The sequence below is a fragment of the Syngnathus leptorhynchus genome, chromosome 4, assembly GCF_054491065.1.
Source record: "Syngnathus leptorhynchus isolate UIUO chromosome 4, UIUO_Slep, whole genome shotgun sequence".
NCBI lineage: Eukaryota > Metazoa > Chordata > Actinopteri > Syngnathiformes > Syngnathidae > Syngnathus > Syngnathus leptorhynchus.
The window spans coordinates 5,273,216-5,300,743 of record NC_141198.1 but is presented as its reverse complement, the minus strand read 5'-3'; the positions used below and the strand labels follow the sequence as shown (position 1 = coordinate 5,300,743).

The 27,528-nt window shown below is 39.9% G+C and overlaps 3 protein-coding genes across 8 annotated transcripts; all 3 read left to right on the top strand.

Annotated features, from left to right (window-relative positions):
* Positions 1-326: 326 nt before the first annotated feature.
* Positions 327-4,398, top strand: LOC147057703 (gypsy retrotransposon integrase-like protein 1). 4 transcript variants are annotated; one of them, XM_085908794.1, is made up of 8 exons: positions 327-648; positions 1,489-1,682; positions 1,762-1,873; positions 1,967-2,105; positions 2,374-2,428; positions 2,650-2,787; positions 2,864-2,980; positions 3,927-4,398. In XM_085908794.1, exons 1-8 carry the CDS (start codon positions 480-482, stop codon positions 4,179-4,181), a joined length of 1,179 nt encoding a protein of 392 aa, XP_085764920.1. In that variant the 5' UTR covers positions 327-479; the 3' UTR covers positions 4,182-4,398. The 4 variants fall into 4 exon arrangements, with proteins under 4 accessions (XP_085764920.1, XP_085764919.1, XP_085764921.1 ...); XM_085908793.1 differs by having other exon boundaries at positions 2,530-2,787; XM_085908795.1 differs by having other exon boundaries at positions 499-648; positions 1,489-1,638; positions 2,530-2,787.
* A 516-nt stretch (positions 4,399-4,914) lies between these two features.
* On the top strand, positions 4,915-12,231 carry abcb9 (ATP-binding cassette, sub-family B (MDR/TAP), member 9). Of its 2 annotated transcripts, XM_085909538.1 has the most exons (12): positions 4,915-6,252; positions 7,112-7,226; positions 7,980-8,110; positions 8,183-8,220; positions 8,317-8,388; positions 8,465-8,662; positions 8,738-8,866; positions 8,970-9,158; positions 9,255-9,428; positions 10,079-10,238; positions 10,398-10,534; positions 11,839-12,231. In XM_085909538.1, the coding sequence occupies exons 1-12, from the start codon at positions 5,595-5,597 to the stop codon at positions 12,151-12,153; spliced, it is 2,316 nt and encodes a 771-aa protein (XP_085765664.1). In that variant the 5' UTR covers positions 4,915-5,594; the 3' UTR covers positions 12,154-12,231. The 2 variants fall into 2 exon arrangements, with proteins under 2 accessions (XP_085765664.1, XP_085765662.1); XM_085909536.1 differs by having other exon boundaries at positions 4,916-6,252; positions 8,183-8,388.
* Positions 12,232-14,412: 2,181 nt separating this feature from the next.
* Positions 14,413-26,885, top strand: vps37ba (VPS37B subunit of ESCRT-I a). Of its 2 annotated transcripts, XM_085909540.1 has the most exons (5): positions 14,617-14,632; positions 17,465-17,564; positions 19,065-19,236; positions 23,969-24,051; positions 24,399-26,885. In XM_085909540.1, the coding sequence occupies exons 2-5, from the start codon at positions 17,562-17,564 to the stop codon at positions 24,891-24,893; spliced, it is 753 nt and encodes a 250-aa protein (XP_085765666.1). In that variant the 5' UTR covers positions 14,617-14,632; positions 17,465-17,561; the 3' UTR covers positions 24,894-26,885. The 2 variants fall into 2 exon arrangements, with proteins under 2 accessions (XP_085765665.1, XP_085765666.1); XM_085909539.1 differs by lacking the exon at positions 17,465-17,564 and having other exon boundaries at positions 14,413-14,632.
* Positions 26,886-27,528: the final 643 nt, after the last annotated feature.

The window sequence follows — 27,528 nt, the reverse complement described above, 5'->3', positions numbered from 1 at the left end:
TGATGATGATGATGTTTCCTTCCAAAATATCCAATCTACATTTAAAAACGGTGAGCAAAATAATTCATGCGTTGGGTGCTCGCGACCCCTGATGGTACAAGCTCAAACAACAATACGAGTTTGTATTTTACTTTTATAAGTATTGTACTTTTAATACCTATAGAAGTTCAAAATAAATAGTAATTCAATAGTCAATTATTATAGAATTGTGATTTAATAATTCGTAGAACAATATTGAGGGCACAATATCCGATTTCACAACAGGCCATTAAGTATCGTAAACGTTTTGATTGCAAGGCAGTTGGTGGCAATAACGATCCTCGATGTTGCTTTTCATCATTAGTGAAAAAGAAGAAGAAGAAGAAGAAAAAGAAGAAGAAGAAAACACCACTCCAGTTGCATGTTTTAGCATTAGCGCAATATGCTACTGGATGTTTTTTGACGGTTTTACGTCCTACTATCATTAGGTCTTTGCAGGAATGTTGAGTGTAGACGCTTTGCAAGTAGCAGAGGAGGAGGTGGTCGAATCCAGCTCGAGTAAACTTGGCGACATTTACACTTTTATGGCTAAAGGATGCTTCCCACAGTCGATGAATCCATTAAGGAAGAAGAATCTCAAAAGATACGCACAGAAATTTATCATCGACGGTGAGGCTTGCTTTAAATTTTTACATCATCGAATGTAATAGAGTGGTTTGTTTTTATCCCCCGCCCGTGAAGACACGCTTCCGTTTCCCAAACGTGTTCCAGGGTCACGAACCCCGGTATTCAAGTGTTTAATCACAATATTTTAGATTATCCCGCGTCCACAACACCCGATGATTCAAATGATCAGATCATCAGCTGTGTAAGTATGACAACGATCCTGATCATTTCAATCGGGTGTGCTGTAAGTGCGACACATCTTTAGATTGAGAATTGATGATCCCTGAAATTGTGTGCGTGTGCGTGTGTGTGTGTGTGTGTGTGTGTGTGTGTGTGTGTGTGTGTGTGTGTGTGTGTGTGTGCGTGTGTGCGTGTGTGCGTGCGTGCGTGCGTGCGTGCGTGCGTGCGTGCGTGCGTGTGTGTGTGTGTACAGTACTGTATTTGGCTTTCTGCAACGGTATGGGGTTATTGCCGCTGTGCAATGCATATTATTGTGATTATTTAGGAATTTATCAAATAAATATGGCAACCCTCACTTTTAATCTAAGCAACATTGTTTATTAAATTCATTTAACTTTTAAAATGCAATGTTTTCTTCTGCTCAATGAGCAATCGTTGATATACCACCTGTGTAAAGATTTTTTTAATTTATTTACGCTTTTGTTTGCTCAGAAAATGTATGCCAGACTTAAAACATTGACCCTAAATTCATTGTGAGTTTCTATGAGATACCAGCCCAACAAACATGAAAAAATTAAATACATTTCCCAATCATTTCTCATTTTATGTTACTTGAAATTGGAGCCTTTACCACTATATTTAAATGTACATTTGAATTTTAAGATGCCAAGCTCTATTATGTGGGGCCAAAGAAAGAAGAAAAGAGAGAGGTTGTCATTGAGGCTGAGCGGAAGAGACAGATTTTTCTGGACTGCCACTTTAATGACATCGGACATCATTTGGGTCAGAAGAAGACCGTCCACAGAATTCAAAGCAAGTACTACTGGCTGGGCATTATCAAGGATGTGGTGGACTGGGTACTGTTTTTATGTGCTTATTAACCTCTAACATGTGGCACTAATGATGATGTCTAATCTATCTGATTTGATTTTTCAGATTAAAGTATGTGAGACATGTCAACATGCGGAGAGGAATAAGAATCTGGCGAGGACAGTCCGACCAATCAAAGTGGATGCACCATGGGATATCGTTGGGATTGACATAATAGGTTTTTGCCTCATTTTGTTATGAAAAAAAAAATTAACTTGTTTTCTGTCATTGGTTTCCACATGTTTTCTGCTTTTCTTTTTGTGTTCTACAGGGCCTTTCCCAGAGACTCAGCAATTGAACACGCATGTTACTGTTCTCATTGATTACTTCAGCAAATGGCCCGAGGCATTTCCACTGCAAAAGACGGACGCTGTCTCCATAGCGAGGTGTATTTCCAAATGTATGTCCAGGTAAACGCACACATTCTGACTGCTTAGAATGATATTGAACATTCTTGTTGACATCATTACAATTTAGCATTTTATTTTAGCATTTTATGTTGTGTTGGCCCACGTATTGATGCTGTGAACCTCGACATACGTAGATGTGTGTTCAAGCTCCCTAATTGAAACCTTAACATAAAGTCATCCAAGGAAAGGATTCGTTTTTACCTGTAATATTTTGGTATTTAGAAATTGATGACGATTGGAATTATGCTTTCACCTCGGTTTGGTTCAGGTTTGGTTCCCCGAAAACAATCGTGTGCACACAGAGCCCAGACTTCTGTGATGAGGTGAGACGTCGTCTATAATGAAATCATGCAAGCCGATCAATCGGAGGATTCGAACGTATGGATCTCCGGTGTGTCGATGTGTTGTGGATTCTTTTTGGCAGGTTACAAATCTGTTGAGCCACAGATGGGGCATCATGCAAAAAGTCTCTCCTCTGGCTCAGCCGCAACTCAACCCGCTACACGACTGCACTAGTCCGTTGCTGAAAGAGGCTATTACGCAGATGGTGACGGAAAAGCAGACAGACTGGGATGACTTTCTGGATCCTGTGCTGTTTCTCTTCAGAACATCCATGAACCCCACAACCAAGTTCACGCCTTACTCGCTCATGTTCAACCGGAAAGCTAACGCTCTAAACCAAGTAAGACTGGGCGCAAGCTATTTCCAACAAAGCAATTGGGTTTCTGTTCTTTAAATTCCCCTTTTCTTTCGTTTAGGCTACACTTGGTCCACTTGGATATGATGATCACGAGCAGGACGTGTATTCTGTCAAAGAGAAGGCTTCCGCATACATGACAATAATGCAAGAACAGCAGAACACCGTTAAGCAGTTGGTAATTATTTATCTTTTCCTTTAAGATATGTATAATCTTAGTAGAATGGGGTTGTTTTTTCATAATGTTGATGTTGGACATGGCTTGGAAAAAAGCATATTCAGAAGTAGTTCCAAGAATTAGTGAATAGTTGAATCTGCGGCTGCCAACCCACGAGTGAGTATGGAGTCAGTCAAAAAGAGTTTGTTTCCATGTAAAAATAACCACTGTTGGTCGCCAATACAATGGTGCCAAATACATGACCAGAAATTCTCATTTTAGCCAACTCCCGCCAAATGTTGCCTGTATCTGAGTAATGCTGTCACTGGAACATACGCTAGAAATTGTGGTAAATCCCCAACTACAATTTACAATGTGTGCTATCATTGTCTCTCCTTACCAGTGTTGGTGGTAACTGTACTCTTATTTAAAAACGGAAATACCAAATACAAATACTAAAAAGAACAAATACAACTTCCGTGTCATCTCTACCACTACTAATGGCACTTGTCTTTAATTTGTTTGTCTGTAATTTATCCATTTATACATTTGGCACTTATTTTGTGTATTCTTGCACTCTTGTACGCTGCTGTGACAAGAAAATTTCCCCACTGTGGGATAAATAAAGTTCTATCAATCAAAGAATAAAATCTCTCTCGCTCTCTCTTTCTCTCTCTCGCTCTCTCTCTCGCTCTCTCTCTCGCTCTCTCTCTTTCTCTTTCTCTCTTTTTCTCGCTTTCTCTCTTTCTCTCTCTTTCTCTCTCTTCTCTCTCTCTCTCTCTCTCTCTCTCTCTCTCTCTCTCTCTCTCTCTCTCTCTCTCTCTCAAGAGTTTTTCTAGTCAGTGTATTTAGCATGATAACAAATGTTAAACAGATTGTTAAAATTTCAACTACTGTATGTTTATAGAGTAATTCAGTTACATTATTTTTTTCTTCACCTGTTCGGTCTTTCAATTTCTGTCTTCAGGTGATAGCCAACATGAAAGCAGCCTACAAAGAAGAGAAGAAGAATGTAAAAAGAAAGGCACACAACAGCCCCTCAATGACTTTAAAAACATCAGAGCCACTTTTTTGTGCTGGAGTGTCCCCTTCGAAAAAACTGAAAGAAGATGGGTTATATTTATCTTTCCCCGTGGAGACGGTGCTGGCCACCGAGCAAAGTAGCTCTGAAGTTATAAAAACTGAATTAACGTTTCACATGGCTGAGTCTGATATTCACTGAGACTTTAGGACTCTGAAATGTTCATCTCACAAGTTGGAAAGACTGCATTTGGAATATTTGAAGTTATGATTGGAAAATGGTATCCAGATCATGATGAAAGGAGTGTTCATTGTTCAATTTAACACACACTTCAGTGATGTACATTAAGTTTGCTTTGCTTGAGCTCCAGAGATCATACAAATATTTTCCTAAAAAAATATTAAATTATTTCAATCTACTTTGTCTTCGGCAGTATTTTGTTGTTAGTGTTTTTTAACTTGATTAACGTAAATTGCTGTTAATATATTTTCAAAACTTTCCACCAATTCCTCCTGGGTAATCATACCACAAAGTCCTTTGACTATCAATAAAATGGTTTAAAACATTTCACTCTGACAATCAGTCATTTAATAAAACTGATCCTGGCCCCCAGTGTGGTTTGGCCGAGCCGCATAGCGTTTTTTTTTTTTTTTAGCGTATTTAACCTTGCAGTATTTAAAAGGTTAATGTTCGCCAGTAGATTTGTATACAGTGTATTGCAGACGTATCGAATCGGGTTCGTGCGTTTTAGCAAAGAACTTGCTGGCATACTATCAGGAGGCTGAAATGCGCATTGCATTTCAAATACGTATAAACAATTCCATATATAAACTATGCCGTACATCATTTAAAAGACTTTCATCACGAAGTAATGTAATCCATCAATGACGTTGTCTTTAAGATCCACGGCTTGTTGTTCTTGAACGAGCATAATGTGGGCGGAGCTTCACACTGTTTTCTTCCGCGTCAGACACGCTCATGTTCAGGTATCAATGTCATTCTTAATTTCCCCAAATAATCAGAACACAAAGCGTCTGGGATGGCGCCGCAGTAACGTGAATTACTTCACAAGTAAATGGCAACGTACAAGGATTTAAGACGAGGGCACTCCATTACGTCGTTACAAACGCTCCCATTACTTGACGTTGCGAGTGCATTCGGTGTGACAAGTGAACGCAGCGGGACTGACTTAGAGGTTTTTTGTTTTTTTTCTTCCAATTATGATATGCGTCATTCTGAGACTTTTTATTCAGCATATACCGCGGTAAGCCTCGTCGAACTTTATTAACACCGAGACTGCAGTGCCTATACTAGACTTGCCACCAGAGACCAGCTCGTTGCTGTCTGCTGTAAGCGAATTATCATGGTTAGCTCAAAATAGTGGCGGCACATGGATAACAACTGTCAATGTTCCCCAAATAACCCCCAAAGGATATTTATTTTTGTTGGTGTCATTTTGTTGCGGAGTTATATTCTTACCGCTTTATGTAAAACGGCCGGTAGAACGTGAGAGGTTAATTACAATGAGAGATTTTGGTCCAAAATTGGCCCAAAACCCTTAAGTCTTACCCTTACAACACAGAGTTCTTATTAGTTCTTGACAAAGAAATCGGCATGGGTACTAAAATAAATGTGAGTTGTTCTATTTCATACATTCTACTGGACCTCATTATTGCCACCGTCCTATATGCACATGGATCACATTTATTCATATTTGTGGAGGATGGCTTGAACTTCAGCATTCTGCAATCCGTGTTGGACATTTGGGGGACTGCGTTGCTTCGAGCATGTCTCCTGCTGGGTGCTTCCATTGGAGTGCTGTGGAACAGAGAGGATGGTCCACACAGGGTGACTAAACTCACCACCCTTATCCTCTTAGTCTGCCAGACCATAATAACGTATACGCTGGCCAAGCTGCTGATGCTGAGTGAACTTGGGCCCCTAACTCATCGTCCCTGGTCTTTGAGTCTGATCTGCTGGACCTGTTTCTCCTCACTGGCAGTTCTGGTACTGTGGTGGGTTCTTGGTCAGGAAAACCATGACACCCGTAAACAAGGACGTCGCGAGGACACTGAGAATTTGCTTCGGTCAGATTGTGAAGAGGAGGAGGAGGAGGAGAAAGGGGTTTGCAGTGAGGGGAAGAACAAGCAAGAGAAGAAAGCAAGAGCAAAGACCACCACAGGAGCTACTCTTGGCCGTCTGCTGAACTACTCGAGAAAAGATGGAGGACTGTTAACTGTAGCCATCATCTTCCTCATCATCTCTGCTGTGTGTGAGTATGTAGTTGGATTTCTGATGAGGTGCTTCCTGTTTTTAATCAACATGCTATGATTACTTATCAATATAAGTAATCATAGCATGTTAGATGTTTTGACACCATCATTAGCAGGGTTCCACATTGACAGTGGCCTCTGTCGGGCAAACCTGAAGTTCACGGAATACGTTTACATGACATCTGTGTTTTTTTAAAGTCAAAATTCTGATCTCTAAAAGACCGGAGTAAATCGTTTAAGCAGTGGATTTCCTCCTTGCTCTAAAAGTGTGCTTTTTTGCTGTGTCTCTGAGCTCCGATTGTTTAGCTCTGCTTGTGTTACGCACCAGACCAGACATATACACATTGCCATAGTGACAGAAAATAACATAAAAACATCTTTGAAATGTATTTTCTGCCCAATCTAGTATAGTTCCGTATGTGTTTTGCATTATTGTATAAAATGCTAAAGTATTTCTCTTTCTATTGCCATCATATTTATTCTTTTTTTTTTTCTCCAACAATGTCGATTTTATGAAATATAATGTGGATGTTGACTCAGAATATTTATTTGCTTTTGTTTTTCTTTGTTTTACTCTGCTATCTTCTGTCAGGTCAGCCTTGCAATTGTCAATCTGTTCTCAGTAGCCTTAAAAATAATGGTTACATAAAAATAGTAAGTGGTCCAAACCCACAGTATGCCTCATAAAATCACTGGTTACTTACTCGTATCATTTAAGTGTTGAGATGAAAATAACCAATGATGATGACTAATGGTAACAACAATGATGATGACTAATCTTGGTGTGGCTTCCACTATGACTGTCTCTTTTTTTTTTTTTTTTTTTTTTTTTTTTTTTCCCCCCCCCCCCACTTGCAGGTGAAGCCTTCATACCTTACTACTATGGCAAGGCTATAGATAGCATTGTGGTCCATCAGAGCATGGAATACTTTACTAAACCTGCTATCACACTGACAGTCCTGGCCCTTACCAGGTATTTTCTGTGTTTGTATGTGGTGTTGTACACTAAAATAACATGTCTTCATTGTCTGTTAGATTAGAAGGAATATATCGAGCAGCATAAGCAGTTTATGCAAAACCAGCATGGAAAAGCATAATTGTTTTGCTGTGGGTCGTTAAGATGAAGTAGGGATGCCCAAGTCCAGTTCTCAAGAGCTCCTATCCAGCCTGTTTTAGAGGTTTCCTTAGATCTGTCACACGTCATTCAAATCATCATCAGGCTTCTGCAAAGCTTGCTAGTGAGCTGATAGTTTAAAGCAGGTTTGTTGGAAGAGGAAAGCATCTAAAACAGGCTGGATAAGGGCTCTTGGGAACAGGACCCTGATAAGCATTGTTTCTTAATTTTTACAGACAATAAATAATCAAGTTAACTGAATGGTATGTTTAGGTAGTGGGAATCAGACTTTAGCATAAATTTGGTGCTGGTACAAATTAGCGCTGTGTTCTTATGGTTTGAACAGTTGGATACATTTTTAATCTGGCATATTGGTAATTCGGTAACATTTTTTGTCAGTTAACATTGTACATTGAATGTAGGTATACAGTTGGATACGTTTTTAATCTGCCATATTGGTAATTCGGTAACATTTTTTTGTCAGTTAAAATTGTATTGTACATTGAATGTAGGTATACATGCAGCAGGCCACTTTTGAACAACGTTTCTTAAAAAAAGCTTAAATAAAAGAAATGTTAAAATGCCTGACTAGATCACTTTTCCTCCATTCAGTTCAATTGCAGTCGGCGTGCGTGGAGGAGTGTTTACGCTCACATTTGCACGACTGAATCTTCGATTCAGGAACCATCTCTTTAGAACCCTGATGAAACAGGATATTGGTTTTTTTGATGAGAACCATACAGGTAAAGTTAAGTGTTACCAAAACCCCAATCCCTTTTAATATTTAATATTCTCATCTATTTATCACTTTTCAGGTGATATCACTTCACGTCTGTCAGCTGATACCACCCAAGTGAGTGACCTCATCTCCCAGAACATTAATGTGTTCTTGAGGAGCGCCATCAAAGCTGTTGGCTTTCTCATTTTTATGTTTGGGATGTCCTGGAAGCTAACATTAGTGAACATGATGGGACTTCCTTTTATTGCCCTTCTTTCAGAGTATTATGGGAATTACTACAAGGTAATCATCAGTTTTTTAATTAATATATATATATTTTAAGATGGATCAAAGCTAACTATGCTGTATTTCTTTCCAGAAACTAACTAAAGAGGTACAGACAACACTTGCAAAGGCTAACAAAGTTGCAGAAGAAACCATTTCCGCCATGAAGACAGTGCGAAGCTTCGCTAACGAGCATCGAGAGGCTGACTCTTACTACAACAAGCTCGTTGTCATGTACTATCTCAACAAGAAACAAGCTCTGGCATATGCTTGCTATATGTGGTCCAGCTGTGTAGGTATTATATTTCATTGATTTCCTTGGTAATGATCACAGAGTGGGTATTTATCAAGTCTTTCTGTTTTGTAGATCTCAGAGCTCACTCTAGAGGTGACCATCCTCGCCTATGGTGGCCACCTTGTGGTTACTGGTCAGATGGAAAGCAGCCAATTGTTATCATTTTTTATATACACGCTTGAAATGGGGGAATGTTTGTCGGTGATTAATCTCAATTCATTTTTCTCCTATGCTCCTATTCTGCAGTTAATCAATGACAAGGTTCATCATCTGTTGCTAAATACTTGTGCATTTCATCTTGCAGAACATTGCGTCAGTTTACTCGGGCCTCATGCAGGGCGTAGGGGCCGCTGAAAAGGTTTTTGACTACTTGGACAGAAAACCGGATCACCCAGCAGATGGCACAGAGACTTTGGAGACATTCACTGGTCTGGTGAATTTTCAAGATATCAAATTTGCCTACCCTACTCGGCCAGAGATGGAAATACTTAAGGTAATTTCTAGGACTATATGCACTGTATATAGCACATTGTATCTACCCTACAGCGTAATAACTCAAGTTGTTTTAACAATAATTGGTCTGATGCAGGGAGTGTCATTCACTCTAAAGCCGGGCGAGGTGACTGCCCTGGTGGGACCTTCTGGCAGTGGAAAGAGCTCCTGTGTCAACCTATTGGAAAACTTCTATGCACCTCAGCAGGGTCAAGTCCTCTTGGATGGAAAGCCTGTTCACACCTTCCTGCATTGTGACCTCCATTCTCAAGTCAGTCCATGTCCGAAATTCTTGCATTCTGCTGTGACATTGAGCAAATATATAGAAATGACAATAGTAGACAGTGACACCAATACTAAAAGTGAAATCAACCCCCAATTTTTCTTTGTAGTAATATGATCTGTGCAGCCCAACGAGTCAAAACACAGTGTTCTGATAAATGTTTTGTTTGTGGACTATGAAATAAACAGGCAAAACCCACATCCATCTCACAGGGCAGCCATTTTGCCACTTGTTGTCGACTGACAAAGACATCACAGTTTCCAGGTCTCGGGTCACAACCAATCACTACTCGGTATCAGATAACTGGTGAGCCATGATTGGTTGTGACCTGAAACCTGACAACTGTGATATCATTTTGAATCGACAGCATGTGGCAAAATGCACCCCCCCCCCCGAAATTGCTAAAAATGGGTGAATTTGGCTGCTTAGCCTATATTCCACAAATGCAATATTCATCAAAATGCCATAATTAGACTAATTTGGGCACATACAACATATTTATGTGAACAAAATTTGGGGTTGACTTCACTTGAATTCATACATTATTACTGATTAAGCAATATATTAATGTTTTAATGATATGCTGCAGGATTTGAAAATAAATTGTTACATTTCTAGTAATGATTATCATTATGCAGGTGGCGCTTGTGGGTCAAGAGCCAGTGCTTTTTGCCCGAACAATTGAGGAGAACATCACTTATGGTCTGACGGATGTCCCCATGGAGGCTGTCATACAGGCAGCCATAAAAGCGAATGCGCATGATTTCATCATGGACCTGCCCCAAGGCTATCAAACAAGTTATTATTGCATCTGTTAATTTCCAATCTAATGATAATCAAATGTGTTTTTTTTCTAGAATAGATGTAATGTTGTTAAGTCTTGTGCTAGTTTAACTTAAATGGTGTGAAGGAGTTAAATGTATCCTTTCTCACTGAATGCATTATACTTTTTGCTAGGTGTTGGCGAGAAAGGTGCACAGTTGTCAGGTGGGCAAAAACAAAGGGTGGCCATTGCAAGAGCTCTTGTACGACACCCTCGTGTTCTTATCCTGGATGAAGCCACCAGCGCCTTGGATGCTGAGAGTGAACACATTGTGAGTAACATTTCTTTTTCCCAGTGAAAAATGGTCCAAAGCACTTATTGCCAAATGAAGACACTCTTGAGATGCAATAAAATCCCTTAACTTGGTTTGAATAATTGTATGCCAGCCAGTGGAACCTTTGAGTCAACCTAAGTCAAATGCATCTAAAAAGCATTACAGACGTTCTTTCCAACAGCTCAGAAAGTAGAGCCTATATGTCCGTATTTGAATACATACTACGCAAGGCCCTCCTCCCCTGTTGTTTTTAGGAAACGCCTGCACACTTGCATGCACGAGTGCCAAATTAGAATTTGTCTTCTCAAAGACATCAAAAACAGGCTTTCTTTTGCGAGAACCTTTATCATCACGACGTTCATCAGCCGTTTTTGCACAGAAATCAAGCAGGGAACGCTACAACTAAGCCAGAGTGTCCAAAGCTTGCGGTGTTTTAATCACAAGCTATGCCCATGCGCAGTGCTTTCTTTGCGCAGTGACGTGAGCGAGCATGGATATCAACAAGGAAATAAAACACATAAAATTGATGGATCGATTGATTGATTGATTGATTGATTGATTGATTGGTTGATTGATTGATTGATTGATAAGTTAACTGACCAATGTTGCCATTATTCATGCTGACAATGATTGGTTGAGGTTTTTCTGGTCCCACAGAGTGCGCGGTTTATATATATATATATATATATTAATATATGTATTTTAAGATGACCTATTTGAAAGTCCGTCGGTGTTATGTGGGGAGAAATTTGAGAAATATTACAAAAAAATTCTAAATAGGATCCTCTCTAATACCTTTAAGCTAAATGCACTACAACCAGGAAATAACACTCGTAAAGTCACACCAAACTTAGGGGTTCATGACCGTAGGACTTTAGAGGGTCAGTATCGAGCAAGCCTAGCAAAAATTAAAGGATTGATTCTGGTTTTGTTTTGTTTTAGATTTGTTTGAGGTCTTTTGTAGCACCTATTCAAAATGAAGTGTCTACATTGTCAGACTTCATTTTAAGCGCGTGAAAAAAATTATTTTAGGTTTTCTTTGTTTTGAATTTTTTTGTATTGATGGGTTGAAATCTGACTCATAGGTCCTCAAACATCATGATGTAGACAGTATGATATATTTTGACTGCATACGTCCACCATCTATGTGATATTAAAATTAAAGCAGCATTGCTTTTGTTTCAGTTTCATCTGTCTTTGGGGTTTCCACTGTTGGAGGATTTAGAAATGATTATGAAAAATAATTGTAATAAACTTGATTTAATTGATTGATCTTTTCTGTAATCTTATGGTTCCTACAGGTTCAGCAAGCTCTAAACAACATCATTAGGGAGCACACGGTGTTAGTGATTGCACATCGGCTCAGTACTGTGGAGAGAGCAGACAGCATCATAGTGATCGATAAGGGCCGTGTGGCTGAACAGGGATCTCATGCTCAGCTGATGGCCAGTGGGGGGCTGTACTACAAACTGGTGCAGCGACAGGTTCTGGGCATAGAGACGGGCGATGAAGTACTAAATCTTGCCGAGAATTCTTCCTGGAAACCTGATGGAGGACACCAGCATAGCAGACAAAGCAGCAGTGCAAGTGATCAAGAGTACAATCCTCGCTATTGAGAACAAATTATGTGGAAATGTTTCCTGCTGTTTTATTATTGAATCATTCACCAAATATAAACAACATTTTGACAATAATACTGATGACTTCATCTGTTATGTGCTGTGCAAAAGCGTTCTGCTATGTTTTGGCTCATAAACCAACTTTGTCTCACAATGGCACTCATACAAAATGACATTTCTAAATGAATATTGAATTTAGTCAGGACAAATAGAATCCAAACCTATGTAGCCCACAAAGAAAAAATACAGTAATTGCTCCTCCACATATTCCGCAGGTTCCGAACAGCTATGTTTTGTTTCACTAGTCACATTACCACCAGATTTGGTGGGTTGAGAAATCACTCGAGTGCCTATCAATGTAAAGTGGGGCTACAAGGTGCATGCTCCAATACAAGGAAATTCAAGAACACATGGAAAATAAAATGTATAAAGTCTGTAGCAGTCTGAAAAAGGTAAAGAAACACTTTTTTGAGATTTTGGAACTTCAAAAACCCAGTGGGAGCCATTATCCACAAACTAAAGCAATGCACTGTGAGGCGGATGTGCTACCCAGTGCACCACCGAGCCGCCCCCAGTGATTTAATTCAATGAAATAAATTGAATAAATTGATTTCTTGTAATCATCCATCCACCCTCTTCCACTTATCTGGGGTCGGGTTGCGGGGGCAGCAGCTTTAGGAGGGACTCCCAGACTTCCCTCTCCCCAGCCACTTCATCCAGCTCATCCCGGGGGATCCGAAGGCATTCCCAGGCCAGCCGAGAGACATAGTCTCTCCAGCGAGTCCTGGATCGTCCCCGGGGTCTCCTACCGGTGGGACATGCTTGGAACACCTCCCCAGGGAGGCATCCCGGAGGCATCCTGATGAGATGCCCGAGCCACCTCATCTGGCTCCTCTCAACGTGGAGGAGCAGCGGCTCTACTCCGAGCTTCTCACCTTATCTCTAAGGGAGAGCCCGGACACCTTCCGGAGGAAACTCATTTCGGCCGCTTGTATCCTGGATCTCTTTCTTCCATAGGTGAGCATAGATCGACCGGTAAATTGAGAGCTTTGCCTTTTGGCTCAGCTCTCTCTTCACCACGACGGACCAGTACAGAGTCCGCATCACTGCCGACGCTGCACCAATCCGCCTGTCAATCTCGTGCTCCAGCCTGCCCTCACTCGTGAACAAGACCCCAAGATACTTGAACTCCTCCACTTGGGGCAGGATCTCATCCCCAATCTGGAGAGGGCATTCCACCCTTTTCCGACCGAGGACCATGGCCTCGGATTTGGAAGTGCTGACCCTCATCCTGACCGCTTCACACTCGGCTGCTAACCGCCCCAGTGAGAGCTAGAGATCACGGCTTGACGCAATGCTGAGGTCCCCAAACCGGACACCCTCAACGCCTCGGCTGTGCGGAGAAATTCTGTCCATAAAAGTTATGAACAGAATCGGTGACAAAGGCCAGCCTTGGCGGAGTCAAGTCAAGTTGGGTTTGTATCTTGATTAAGATTTTGCTACCTTCTTCCAAACACCATACTCCAGACATTCATACTCAATAATGCTCAAAATCTATATAATTTCCATTCTTGTATCCTTTCTGGGCGATTCCCGTAGTAGACAGTGGACACTATTTTTTTTTAATGATTCCGAACCACTGTTCTGATCAAATACATGTATTTAATAAAGATTTTCAAATGGAATATTTAATCCATCTGGAGGTGGGTGGGATATCCATGTTCCCTTCATTCATTTATTAAATTATTTATCTAGTGTGTAAAGTACTGATGGATTAAGGCCAAATGCTGCATTTAAGGACAATTGGACAATTGTGGGTGTTCTGGTTGTGGTTGTATTATAGCGATAAATAAATGACAGAAAGACAGCATACTTCTTTCAAAAATCTCCTTTATCTCACGGTTATTTCGTATACTTTTTGTTAAAAAAAAGACCAAGAATTGTCTTGTCTTTTAGCCCTTTCAAGTTTGCACTTAGTTTTTCGTGTTTTTGATTGACAGTTTGATAGTCAGAAGTCGGGTGACCACCAGTACAATCTACCAGTCCCTTGACAGAATCAGCGTCACGCATAAAATATGGTTGTACGCTGAAATTGCTTTGTTTTTTCTTTTTTTAATGTTCTTATTGTTGCTGTTTGTTTTGAATTTATTTCCTCGTTTCATTTCTGAAATGGTTTACGGATTAAGATTTGATATAATTTTTACGGTATTTCTTGCGTATGAAAAGAAAAGTACGATGGATTTCCGACGGGCCCTGAAAGCAACATTAGGCCTATATTCAATGTACTTCCTGAAGGAGAAGCTCAGTCAGCTGTCACAAACGGGCGAGAGCAGCGACCGCGGCAGTGAAGAAACACACGACGACAGCGAAAATGTCGAGCTTTTCTAACAAGTTCAGCGAGTACACGTTGACTCAGCTCAATGAAATACTAGAGGACGACGAAAAACTTACCAAAATGATTCAAGAGATGGACGAGGTATGTTAAGCTCTTGCTAATGTAGTTGCTAGCTACTGGCTCTCGTCGTTTGCGGTTTTCTGAATCTTTTGTTTTCTCACAAAACGCCCCCCGTCATTACATGAAAATTGTCAATTGTATTGTAAAAACAGTCATACATTTGTACATTCAAAGTAGTCGTACATGTTAAATAATGTTCACACTGTTAACCTTACGTCAATGATTCTTATTAGTGTATTCAGTTGACAACATCCCCTTAGCGTTTTATTTTCCTCGCCCTAATACAAACCTGCATTTTTAATGAATCCGTTGGAATTTGAGTGAGATCCTCATGAAGAAGAAGCACTGTCATGGTGAGTCACGCTAAAACATGCCAAGAAGTTTCCGAGATACCGCACTTTTGGATTTGTTGTTCTGCCAGACCACTTAGGAAACCTGCTAATTATTGTCAAACTAATGATTATACGATCACATTATCTCATGTAACAGACATAAACCTGTTTTCATATTTTCCGAGAACACGATTTCCACAAAGCAGAAAGTCCCGAAACGCTGCCACGCTAAATTGTTGACTTTAACTCGGGATTTTGTATTACAAGACTTGACTCGATCTGGTTTTCAATCGAGACTTGAGACTGGGTTACCATGGCGATCGTAATCATTTATTACATGATCGTATCATACGGCCAAGTGAGGACTGCTTAGTATATTTACAAGTTAGTAATTGCAAACATTAAATATGACGCGTAAACGGACGAATTTAGCGTTTTTACTTAGGGTATGATTACACAATTTATGATGATGTGTGGTTTTGAAAGTCTTGTGATGTATGTGATCTAATACCTGTGACAAAATGCCATGGCAGTCAATCGTTAGGTAGAGGTTTCAAGTGTGCTACATTTATTTCACGTTTCCAAACTTTAAAGATTACTGGCTTGTGAGTCAGTCTTTCTGTCGCTGTTCCACACCCTGTCTGTCAATCTCCATGAGTTTCTTTTTCCATTAATGACAGCGTGTGAGTTTCGTATTTACTCTAATAATATAGTTATTGACTTATGTTATTCATAAGAAGAAAAGCACCCTAGTAAAGACTTCCACAGGTGCTGTCTGGGTGGTTCTTTCTAAAAGACACTGAATGGAAACAAAAAGTGGATTTCACGTGGTCATTAACTGAAACTTAAGCTTGCACCAAAGCGCACCACAATGATGTTTCTCTTCAAACACAATACCTTACTTGTGATGTCAATGCCTGCTTTTGTTGTAACAAGAACTTTAATGGCAAAGTGAATGTTGACTTTTAGGTGAAACCCAAAATGTCAACAGACATGAAGCACTCTTTGTGTAAGGATAATTGATAGGACTGTTAATGTTATTACTAACAATGGCAAAAATATAAATTGTGTTGTATTGTTATTGTTTCATCTCATGTGCCAGAGTTTTTTGGGGACTTGTTTACATATTTTAGTCATGCACATTCCCAAAGCTGAACCTACTCTCCTCTCTTCTTTGTAGCTAGATATGTAATTGTGGTAGGCTGCAGCATTCAGAAGTTAACAGAGTTGATAAATATTCAGAATTGCCACAGAACCTCTAAGGTCAACTAAAATCCATCACTTTGTCTGATCTACCCAATGTTTGTATTTGAAAACGATGTCTCAACTAGCATGCAGTCAACACAAGAATAGGTGGCGACTGCACAGAGGTTAGCGGCTAATTTACAGAGGCATCAGAACTTTTTTTTCACCCCACAAACTTCAACGCAAGAGCGTTGCAAAAAGCAGTGTTAAAATGCTTGAGACTGTGCATTTTGCTGTTTTGTTAAAACTCATATCATTTTTTCACAAATTGTTCATTGCTTTGTGCCTTCAATTGAAAATTCTTCAAAACAGATAGAATCTCCAAATTTGATAAGATCACTGTATGCGTGCTGTTTTCATCTATATATATATTTCCGCTTCCCAGTATTGTGCCAAGTAGCATGTACAGTAAACGTTGCATCTTGCATGTTCATTGACACAAACGTACTACCTTGATGAGAGCCACTTTGCACATTGGAAAGGCGCTGTCCTCTGTGCACACTGTTAGCAAAGCAGGTTATACATTTATTTGCCTGTGCTTAATGTGCGATGAGGTTTGCAGACTACACGTAAGTATATCTGGCCCAAATGTTCCTGGCCCAGACGCTTTATAAGTGTAGAGCCTATTGCAGCCTGCAAGTCAAAACCTTTGCCCACCCTTGCCCCAACAGCCCAATTTTTTTTCTTATTGGATTGTAACACACAGAGAAAAAAAGTGACTCAATCCTCCAATTCAATATAGTCATCGGTCATTTGACTTTACTTTTTTAAGTGCTTACTCTTATTCCTGTCCACATCAACGACTCTCCTTGTGACGCAGCTCCTTCAAGCCCTCCCATCGTAGCGAGTCCGACAATAGTGACATTTTCCGCTCAACAAAAAGAGGGCTGTTGCAAAAATGCTGTCCACGCTAATGCGCCAAACAACAAGCACACAGAATATCTAAAATGAGTTGAAGCTTTTGTATGCCCAGTTATTTCAAAAATCATTACAATCTGGCAAATTAAGGATTCAAATAAATCCCTGTATAAATCTGCTATGACAAAAATTGTAATTCTAAAGTATCAACCCTGACACTTTACAACTGGTGTTCAAGAGAGGGTTGTGTACTGTACCATTCTGTTGGGATGAGTACTTAGCATATCGGCCTCACAGTTCTGAGTTTCGCGATCCGAACTTGGGCTCTGGCCAACCCCAATGTGGGTAAGCACTATAGAAAATGGATGAAGTGTGTCGAAAGTAAGGATTTCCCTTAGCAAATGTTTGTTTTTTCCAGAAACTAGGCCTGCAAGTATTGATGCTATTTAGAGATTTCCATCTTTAACGAGCAGTGACGAAAGAGCAAACTGGCTCTTGTAAAGACAGACAAGACAATGGTATGTCATATATTTAGCTGCTTGTCCAGTATAACATGTTTACTCTGTTTCTTGCAATAACCAAACAATGCATGCAGAGTCGCTCTCAAATAAATTCCATTGTTTCCAACTGCAAGATACTTGTTCAACTTCCCACTGGTCTTATTCTTACATTATACTTCCCTCATTTGCACATTCAGCCTGTTGTTTGAATGTCTAAATTAAAAAAAAAAAAAGGTCTGTTTTATTGTCATTTTCTCCACATATACCAGACATACAAAGGAATCAAAATTCCATATCTCGGTTTCCTTGGTGGCATGCTGGGTAGCACGTCCGCCTCACGGTTAGGATGGTGCCGGTTCGATTCTGCCTCCGGCCCTCCCTGTGTCAAGTTTGCATGTTCTCCCCGTGCCCGCGTGGGTTTACTCTGGGCACTCCGGTTTCCTCCCACATCACAAAAAAAAAAAAAAAAAAAAAACATGCTTGGTAGGCCGATTGAAGACTCAAAATTGTCCCTAGGTGTGAGTGCGAGTGTGGATGGTTGTTCGTCTCTGTGTGCCCTACGATTGGCTGGCAACTGGTTCAGGGTGTCCCCCGCTTACTGCCCGATGACGGCTAGGATAGGCTCCAGCACGCCCGCGACCCCCGTGGGGACAAAGCGGTTCAGAAAATGGATGGATGATAACAAGACAAGACATAGACCCAAAATAACAATACTGTCAAAGGAGAGACCTTATGTTAACTTCAACGTAAAATTGCAGTGACATTAATCAGGTAAAAGTGTTAGGTGGGAGTTTAGCAACAAGTAGTAAAAGGAAAAACAAAACTCAGTGTATAACATCAGTCATGCAGCAACAAGATTAAATTTAATATTAATAAAATAAAGGAGTGAAGACTGCCAGTTCCTCGGCTTCATGACATCCTTGATGGAGCTGAAGGAAGAGAGTTCAGCATCCTTACAGCCTGGTGGACGAAGCTGTTTGTAAGTCTTGTGGTGTGAGAACGGACGAAAGCTGTTTGTGTGTGTGCATGTGTGTGTCCACGCATGCACGTACGGGCGTACACATTCACACTACTATTCAAAAGTTTGGGGTCACTTAGAAATGTCCTTGTTTTTAAAATGAAATTGTTATCTTTCAACAAGGATAACAAACTACCCAGGAATATTGTTAATGTGGTAAATTACTATTCTAGCGTCTGGACGTCTGTTTGTTAATGCAGTATCTAAAAAGCTGTATAAAGGCCCATGTTCAGTTTTAAACAGTTGTGTAAATATAAAATATATATACTGACATAGAAGTAGGCCATCCTGGTGTCTGTCCTGTAAAGTGCTTTGTTATTGATGCAGTTGTTATTAAAGTGCTATATAAATAAAGATGTTTTGTAAAAAAACAAAACTTCACATCCATTATGTTTTCTTCATATCAAGGTGTTGTGGTTTTTTGTGGTCTAAACTTTGAGGTAATCTCAGGCTTGATTCCCGTCATGCTAAAATACAGTCGTAACATTTTTTTGTTACAGATGCAGGAAGTACAGCAGAGCAAAGAGAAAACACTTGTTAGCAACAGAACTCTGGCAGAGGAAAACCTTACCCTCCAACCTGGACTGGAGCTCAAGAAAGAGACTCTTATCAAGAGATATGGCTGCCTTCAAGAAAACTTTGAAACCTATCAGCTGCGGAAGTCAACTTTAGGTATAGAGGCAATTTATATTTTTATTGCATGTGACATAACACAGTCCAACATTGAATGATCTCATCAACCTTTGTTGATACCTTTGGCCACCCTGCCACTTCTCTCAACTTCACAATGGTTTAATTTATCCCATTAATAGCTCTCAGTTCTTCATGTTTGTGTAATAACAAATACAGTTTTCAAAGGAAAAACCCCAAACTCTCAGACTCAGAGCTTTAATTTGAGGATTTTTACATCCAAATGCAGTGAATAGTGTTTCAATTACAACAGAATTCACATGTGCCTCTATTTAATGTATCAGAATTACAGTTGACGGTCCCAGCTACATCAATGGTGGTGGCTGGCTGACACGGTCTGTGGTGGGCTCAGAGCTTTTTTGGCTGTGGCACAAAGCCCCATGTCTGCCCTGCTAAGAAGCTAAAATCATTCAGCTAATCTTGTCCGTTTAGCCGCCTGAAGCTAATTCTGCCTGGACAAGCCTTAGGAGCTAGCAGGAATAGCGTCTGTCCGACATGAGCTGTAACAACTTAAGGGTCGCTAAATGTCCGAAGACCAATTGCCACCAAAATTCCTATGCACATTCCTCCTATTGTCCCCTTCAAACTGTAAGACTAATTATTACCAAGATCAACACAATAGCTTTGATTTTGTGAGGTACATTTTTGACTGGATGAAACAAAAGTTGTCACTCAATTTTTTTTTTCCTTCTCTCTCCAGCTAAGCCACACCTCCAACACGACGCAACATTGTTTACACGCTCGAAAGAAGTCCATTCCCTCAAAACAAGCTGTCGTCATTGATCCAGCAAATTTGTTATCGGGTGATTGGACTTCTTGAAATACAAACTGAAATTTTAAACATTTCTGATCTTCACTTTTTGATCTAAAAACCAAATGTCTCGAGTATAAAACAAAAGCAGAGGGATGGAACTTGACGTTCCTATACGTTAGTAGGTTATGAAGTAAGTGCCTGCCATTTACCATTTTGATCTTTTTTCCCTTTGTTGGACTTTATTTTAGAAAACTACAATGCGTGACCAATTAATTGCATTTGTCAACATTAGTAGTCAATTAAGAATTTAAAACGTGAATCTGAGCTTTCACATTTACACATACTAGTATGTTTTTACATCGTGATGCAATGGTCCAAATCATTCATCAATTTTGAATGGGTTTGAAATTGAACATGTTCTTGCCATGTTGGTTGTACAGTTATTTCTTTGAACAAATAAGTGCTGTAAAACCTGTTTTTCCAGTTTGGGTACTTCCCATTCAGAGGCTGAAGAGCTTTGTTCTGAGAATTCTTTTATTTATTTTTTTGCACAGCGGACTGCAAATAGAAGCTGTGTTGCAGGCACATAAATACCACCAAAAATGTAATATTACTGGACCACCTTCTCACTGTTTTCTAGTGTGTGAACATAATGTGATGATACTTCTGGCTGTGTTGATGCAGTGGTTGCCTAGCAACCTCCTCAAAATAGCTCTTCAGCCACTACTGGACCACTATAGTCACTACTCCTTCTGCTGGCAGAGGTCTGGCTTGATTTCACCTGCATTTGAGATAGTATGTTTTGTTGCCTTCGCATATACCTACTTGCGTTGGGCAAATAATCACAATTTGTTTTGGATTTTGCCTTGACCTTGAAAACATTATAATCCAAGAAAAGTGCTTAATTTGCAAGTTTCCGACACTATGAAAGGGCAGAAAGCGTGTGATGTTATGTGATTCAATCATCTCTAAGCGTCCTTTAAGCTGTTTAATGACACCCCAATTGGAGTTTATTGTTAACGAAACACAGCTAAAATAATTGCACGCTTTGTGTTTTTAAATACAAAAAATCTTTTATTATAAAAACATTGCCAGTGCTAATGTTAATAGCCAAATCCCCATGACATGCTTATGCTAAAATGCTTGGCTAAAACAACCAGAGCTATGACTCGAATTGCTTCATAATAGTAAGCTCTACCCTGTCTTGCGAATTGGTAGTGTGCCCTCCTGTTGGATTACTTTCTCCTGGTCATTATGCTTTTGGATGCCAGATTGGTGCCTGCCCACTGCCACTGACTCTCCACAGTCGGTTGCCTCTCAGGATGTTGTAACACAGTGAGCCATTGTACTGCCAAAGCCTGGTGTGAAACAGAAGCAGTGGGCGGAGAGAGTGGTGGATGATGGGAGCTGACGTGTTTTCTTCTTTTCCGCAGCTCAGTACTGGCTTTTTAATTCAAAATGGGACATGTTGGGTTTCAATTAGGGTTTCACTGATAGGGATTTTTTTTAGGCGGAAGACGATATTTGGCAGAATAAAATTTCCTGGCAGTCAACCCCTGTTGTTCGTAGATAGCGCTTAATGGAGGATTATCCCCAACTTTTTTCAAGATTTTTTGGTGGAATCAATGCATTTATAATGGACGTCAACAGTCTACAGTTGTAGCGAGGGGTATAACAAAACACATTTTTGTTAGTCCTCATTTGATTTTAGTGTTAATATATTTTTGGACGCAAACTATACTGCCAGAGCTTGTAGCTGGCAGTCAGTGTATGTGTTTAATCAGACTAATTACCTGGCCCACCACACTGATGTAATACCTCACATCGAGTTAGGAATTTAACACTGACTTGCATTGTGAGAGCATCTGTAAACATTCTTTAATCATTCATCCCATTGCAAATCAGTGATAGTCATACTGAGTTTCATTAGCACAGACCTAACTGGCTCAATTGAAAGCATGTTTTCTTTGATATTTGCGATTTACTTTCTAAGAATTTGGCTCACATGTAAGGCGTTCATCAATATGGGTGGGAGCAAAAGCCTCAAGGTCATACCCATGTTTTCTCACAGTCCCTTATTTGTATTTAATCTGAAAAAAATGGATCTGGAAAGTGGTAAATTTCTTGAACCTGCCTTAAATAAGCAAAGACCTACTTGAGATATAGCTAATTAATTGTGTTAATGCTGTTTTGTTGCCAAGTTTTAAATGTTTAGTTTAAGAGTGATGACTTGAAGGATGGATTTCCCACAATTGGAGTGAGGAGAGACATTTGATTAGGAAGTTCCTTTCTTAGAAGACTCCTGCAATTTCACCTTTGGTGATTCTCACTATAACCTAAATCATAAACTTGTGACCCATTCCATCCACTTCAAAGCATGAAAGAAATTTTGTGAACATGGTGGATTGTCTTCAAAATGTGCATATATCCGACCAGCTTATCCAGCAAGTGGAAACGCACAGTCTAAATAACAATGGCTTCCTCATTGGATTGTGCAGGTTGTCTCTGGCCTACAAAAACTGTGACCGTATATTGCTGCAAGAAATGAGGCCTCATTCAACCTGGTATTTAATGTGTTCTGTTTTAAATGGGAAGTCAAGTGAAAAAAAATCTCCTTATATATGTTTTATGCGTCCCACTTGTCTAAACAGAGTATTGCGTAAATTAAACGCCACATTCTACTTGTTTTTATTTTTATTTTTTTTATTATTATTATTTTTTTTAAATACATAAATCCTCAGGTGGTGGTTTTTTTCTTTTCTTGTATTGACATCTGCTGACAACTAAAAATGACTTCACAGTCCCTAAGGCAGGGGTCACCAACTCCAGTCCTCAAGGGCTCCTATCCAGCCAGTTTAAGGTGCAGCCCTACTACAAAACACCTGATTCAGATGATCACCTCATCAGCAAGCTCTATAAAAGCCTGATAATGATCCTAATGATTTTATTCAGGTGTTATGCAGTGGGAATGCATTTAAAATGGGCTTGATAAGGACCAGACTTGGTGACCCCTGCCCAAAGGGCTTAGCTTGTGAATGTCACATGACCAAACCCAGAACGAAATAGCTGCCCGCCACCCCCAAAAATGGCTAAAAAATTGGTGTCTTTTTTGCTTAGTAAATCATTTTCACATTAACATTTCATCAAAATAACATTTCATATTTCCCAAATGCAATATTAATGATTGAAGTGACAGTTGGAAGTCAGCACTACACCCCATGAGAAATGAATGTGACAAGTAGCAAATTCGAAATGAAGCGATAGGGCATGACATGGCAGGACACAGAAATGAGTCAAGCATGTATGAGGAGTGGCTTTGCAATACCAATATACCCTGTAAGACCTTGAGTGCAACCAAAAAAGGAAGGCAGCATCGGGCAATTAGGGTGGCTCCAACAAAAGCAACAAAATCTCCTAGGCGTGTCTACGAGGGACATACTGCGACACACCTATGTTGCCACGGTTACCTTGGAAAAATAACTTTTCTGAATACCTGATTTTGAAAGTAATCAAGTCGGCACTGTACCTGCCCGATGACATGGCCCTTTGGTGCTGATTCGTACTTACTGGTGTTGACTTTCAGGCTTGCTCAGGAGCACAACCAGAACAGATACCTTCCTTAGAGATTAACAGGTAACATGATCGGTTTCAATTGACTCAGTGGAACAAGTTCTGAGCAAACAGAAAGCATTTGTGGTTATCGGGATGTATTGGTCACAGGGCCAGTGGTGGCACAATTTACATAACTTCTCTCAGCCCCATGTGACAAGCATGTGTTTTCATACCCAAAAGAAGAAGGCTAATAATTATTAATTAGAAAAAGGTTATGTGGTTACAAGTTAGCTTTATCCATGTTAAAAACAGTCTTCACTGTTAAAAAAAAATGTCAGTCTCAGTATACGTCACTTGACATCTTTTTGGGTCTCCTAGTCATTGTTGTTACTTTTTTTTTTGTTTTAGATCACAAATCAGGAAACACATCGCTGGACATTCTTTTGGCTCTACTGCAGGCAGAAGGAGCAAAAATAGAAGAGGAAACGGAGGTAATTACATTGCTGTCGCAATGAATGTGTTGCTTCATTCACAGTGACCTACCTGCTAGTAATTCTTCTGCCTGATATTGACGTCTCCAAAATTAATTTTATGTTAAAATGTTGACATCATTTGCCACGTGAGTCATTTTATCAACTATCATACTGTGCTGATATTTTAGGCAGTAGTGACGAAAAATGCAAATTTTCATTGTCAAAATAATGCTGAACATGTGAGGCTGCATACACTTTCTTATAGGGAGAAAAAAAAAAGTACTCAGCCATGATCTATGCAGTAGTTTGGTTACCTATACATATTGCACTTTAAAGGTATGTCCCAATTGTGTTCACGAATGCAGAATATGGCTGATTCTTTCCTGGATGGTGACATGACCCTCGAAGCCTTCATTGATTCCTACCAGAACCAGAGGAAGTTGGCACACTTGCGAAGGGTGAAGATCGAGAAGCTGCAGGAGATGGTCCTGAAGGGCCAGCAGCTTCCACGGGCATCAGTATCTACCTCCCGGTCTCAGGATATGTCAGCTGGAGCCAGACCTTCATCCTCCCAGCTCACTGAGGCGGGCAGTGACTCGTCCCCTCTACTTCATCCCATTAGGAAGCCTCCACCTCCTCCATCCCAGACGGCACCACAATTAAATCCAGTTCCAACTGTTCCCCCCCAGTCTTCGACCTACTATGCAGTATCACCATATCCACCAATTCCTCCCAGAACAGGCCAGCCCTACCCAAATGTTTCCTCTGGCTATCCTTTCTTAGCGCAGTACCAACCTGCTTTGCCGCAGAGAACCCCCCCCTCTCGTGTGGCCCCGCAGCCCGGCTTCATCATTCAGTGAATTAAAGCCATTGCCACCTAAGAGTTTACAGTGTGTGCCAAGGACACTTCGCTACTGGAACTCCTTTGTGAACAATTTTTTTTTGTGGCGCTTGCCATCTTTGATCATGACCGATCCCCAGACAGAACCAGCGCTGTATGCAATGGTGACTGTCATCAAAAGTCAATTTGTAATTGTGGGGATATGTGTGCACCTCTCACTCAACACTCCCATCAACACTCCAAAAAACATGGTGAGATCAGCCTGGTGTTTATTTGGCCCAATTCTCCACAGAGAAAGCATCTATTATAGCCTCTAATAACACTAGTTGCAGGTGTATGTAGGCTGTTGAGCTTGTCATGTAATGGCACTTTCTGATTCAATGCAGTGTCCTCAGCTTTGTAAGCACATTAGTTTTGGGTTTTAGTTTTTTTTGGGTCTCTTCACTCTCTACTGGCCTGCTCCTTAAGCTTTGATGGAACTCGGGAGGAAACTAGGTTTACTTACTCACTGTTTTACAGTTGCAACATATTAATATTACTTGTGTATGTAAGCAGAGAGACCGTATCTAACTGTGTTTTGACAAAAATATCATTTCCCAGCGTATATTCAGTGGGGAAAGCATCTATGCTGTGATTTTTTTTTTTATATATATATATAGAAACGTTCACAAGGTACATAGAAAAACATTCAATTTCAGCATCATTTTATTAAATAGTGCATAATAGATTTATGTTTCTGATAAACAATCGAGACTGATCAACACGTATAGAGAAAACAATTAAAAGGCAACGTGACTCAGAAGGTGTGAATCTGCCTTGTTCAAGAGGGCTGACTTTTGCACTTAGTCCAGTAACAGGGTAGATGTCAAAAGGAACCTGAAGAAGATGGGTGGCTGAACTGTTTTAATGGATAATCTGGGCTTTTCGAGCCAAGTCTATGATGACGGATTTCTATATTGCCATACAGTTTAAGTTCGGTTTGTTCAAGTGTCTTCTCTGGATTCATTTTGTCGCAAAGAGCTCTGTATGTCTTTTGTCTTCAACACTCCTTAGTTTTGTCTGGAACTTCTTCCAACAATTCAGCTGATCTCAAACATATTAAGTGGATCTCAAACTGTTGTCACCCACTGAGCAGCAAAGGCTTCACTCATCCCTGTGTTTAAAAGTTGTTTTTGTTCACGCAATCTTTGGTCAGATTGTCTGCCATGTATAATATGTGGATCAAAAACACATTTGCACTAATGCAAAACAGATTTCTTAAAGAGGGACTTGAATTTCAAAGTTTGGCTCGTCCTATGTGTTTTTGTGGTGTAACTAGAACACCACTTTTAACCCATACTGCTGTTGCTGTGCACTGTTTAAGAGCCGGGAGTGCCTACACACGCGTAGTGGCGTCGACCACATCCTGCTGACTGCTCCGTTTTCTCTATTCTGCTCACTTGGCCGATTTTAGGAGATTTGCAAAGAGCAACTTTTGACTGTCAGGAATTATCACTGTCCGTTCTCACAAGAAGCAAAAGGCCAGACGAGTGAGCATCTTCAGCAGGCTTTGTGGCGACTGGTGCTTGTGATCTCTTCCCCATTTCTTCCACGTTGTGCTGAGGTATGCCTGGCGTAACTTCAACTAGTTTTGCATGTGCTGTTTTTTTCTGTTCGTTTTTGTTTTGCTTTTAAAGCCAATGCGTGAAATAACGGGGCTCTGAAATATTGTCATGTTGGTTGTACTTACCCTCAAGACGAGAGTTTTCGAATTGGAAGCTAAATTATCAATGTTTTGATGAAAAAGCACATAAAATGAATATAGGATAATTATTTTGTGCATGGCCTTTGTGCTTAGTCGGAAAACTCCCCTTAACACTTTAGCTCCTGTTCAGCTGACTTGATACCCGTAGCCATTGTTTTATTTGTAGTTGGTGATAATTTCAGTGTGCTGTTTTGGTGTTTATGTACTCTGAATGTTTTGGTCGAATTTTAAGCAGTTTTCAAGTTCAATAAATCTCAAATATTTTTACCTGTTCAAGTTTTTCCTCGTATTGATATTGACATCACATCCTTTCAGATCACCGGTATTTATTTTGTATTGAACAAGATGGCCATCTGGTGTCTTGTATTGATAATGCACGAGTATTTCTAGGAGTGGTTGATACGGGTAGAAACCTAGCCCCCCAAAAAGTTGAAGACTTAAAATGTTTATGCATTTTTTTTTTTTTAAATATGTGCAAATTCGCCTACATTTTACTGGATATTAACTTATGGGGCGTCGTGGTTCACCAAACTAGATATATAAGAGTAGCTGGTTACTCATAGCTAACGCTCAACTCGGAATATTAAAATTTTGGGTAAAACTTTAGGATAAGAAAAATATGTTATATAATTTATGACGGGAGAACTTTTTAAAACTTGTAGAACGCATTTTATTGTTTGGTTAACCGTTAATTTAACTGTCTTTATGACTAAATTTTACTGGGTGTACTTTACATGCAGCATTTTAAATTGTAATAAATTTGAGTTAATCGTGATGTTCGCATTTTTACGTTATTAGACTAAGAGGACCTGATATTATATTTGATATTATATTTAGATATTTGACCTGATCGCCTCTAACACCGGTAAGTGACTTGACTTTTAGTTTCTTTTGCCTAATAATTGATAGC

Coding starts and splice junctions, on each gene's coding strand:
- LOC147057703 (XM_085908793.1), top strand. CDS start 480: ATGTTGAGTGTAGACGCTTTGCAAGTAGCAGAGGAGGAGGTGGTCGAA. Junction 1,683..1,761: donor TCAAGGATGTGGTGGACTGG/GTACTGTTTTTA, acceptor TTGATTTTTCAG/ATTAAAGTATGTGAGACATG. Junction 2,981..3,926: donor AGAACACCGTTAAGCAGTTG/GTAATTATTTAT, acceptor TTCTGTCTTCAG/GTGATAGCCAACATGAAAGC.
- abcb9 (XM_085909536.1), top strand. CDS start 5,595: ATGGGTACTAAAATAAATGTGAGTTGTTCTATTTCATACATTCTACTG. Junction 8,111..8,182: donor TTTTGATGAGAACCATACAG/GTAAAGTTAAGT, acceptor ATCACTTTTCAG/GTGATATCACTTCACGTCTG. Junction 9,159..9,254: donor CAGAGATGGAAATACTTAAG/GTAATTTCTAGG, acceptor GGTCTGATGCAG/GGAGTGTCATTCACTCTAAA.
- vps37ba (XM_085909539.1), top strand. CDS start 14,528: ATGTCGAGCTTTTCTAACAAGTTCAGCGAGTACACGTTGACTCAGCTC. Junction 14,633..19,064: donor TGATTCAAGAGATGGACGAG/GTATGTTAAGCT, acceptor TTTTTGTTACAG/ATGCAGGAAGTACAGCAGAG. Junction 24,052..24,398: donor AAATAGAAGAGGAAACGGAG/GTAATTACATTG, acceptor TCACGAATGCAG/AATATGGCTGATTCTTTCCT.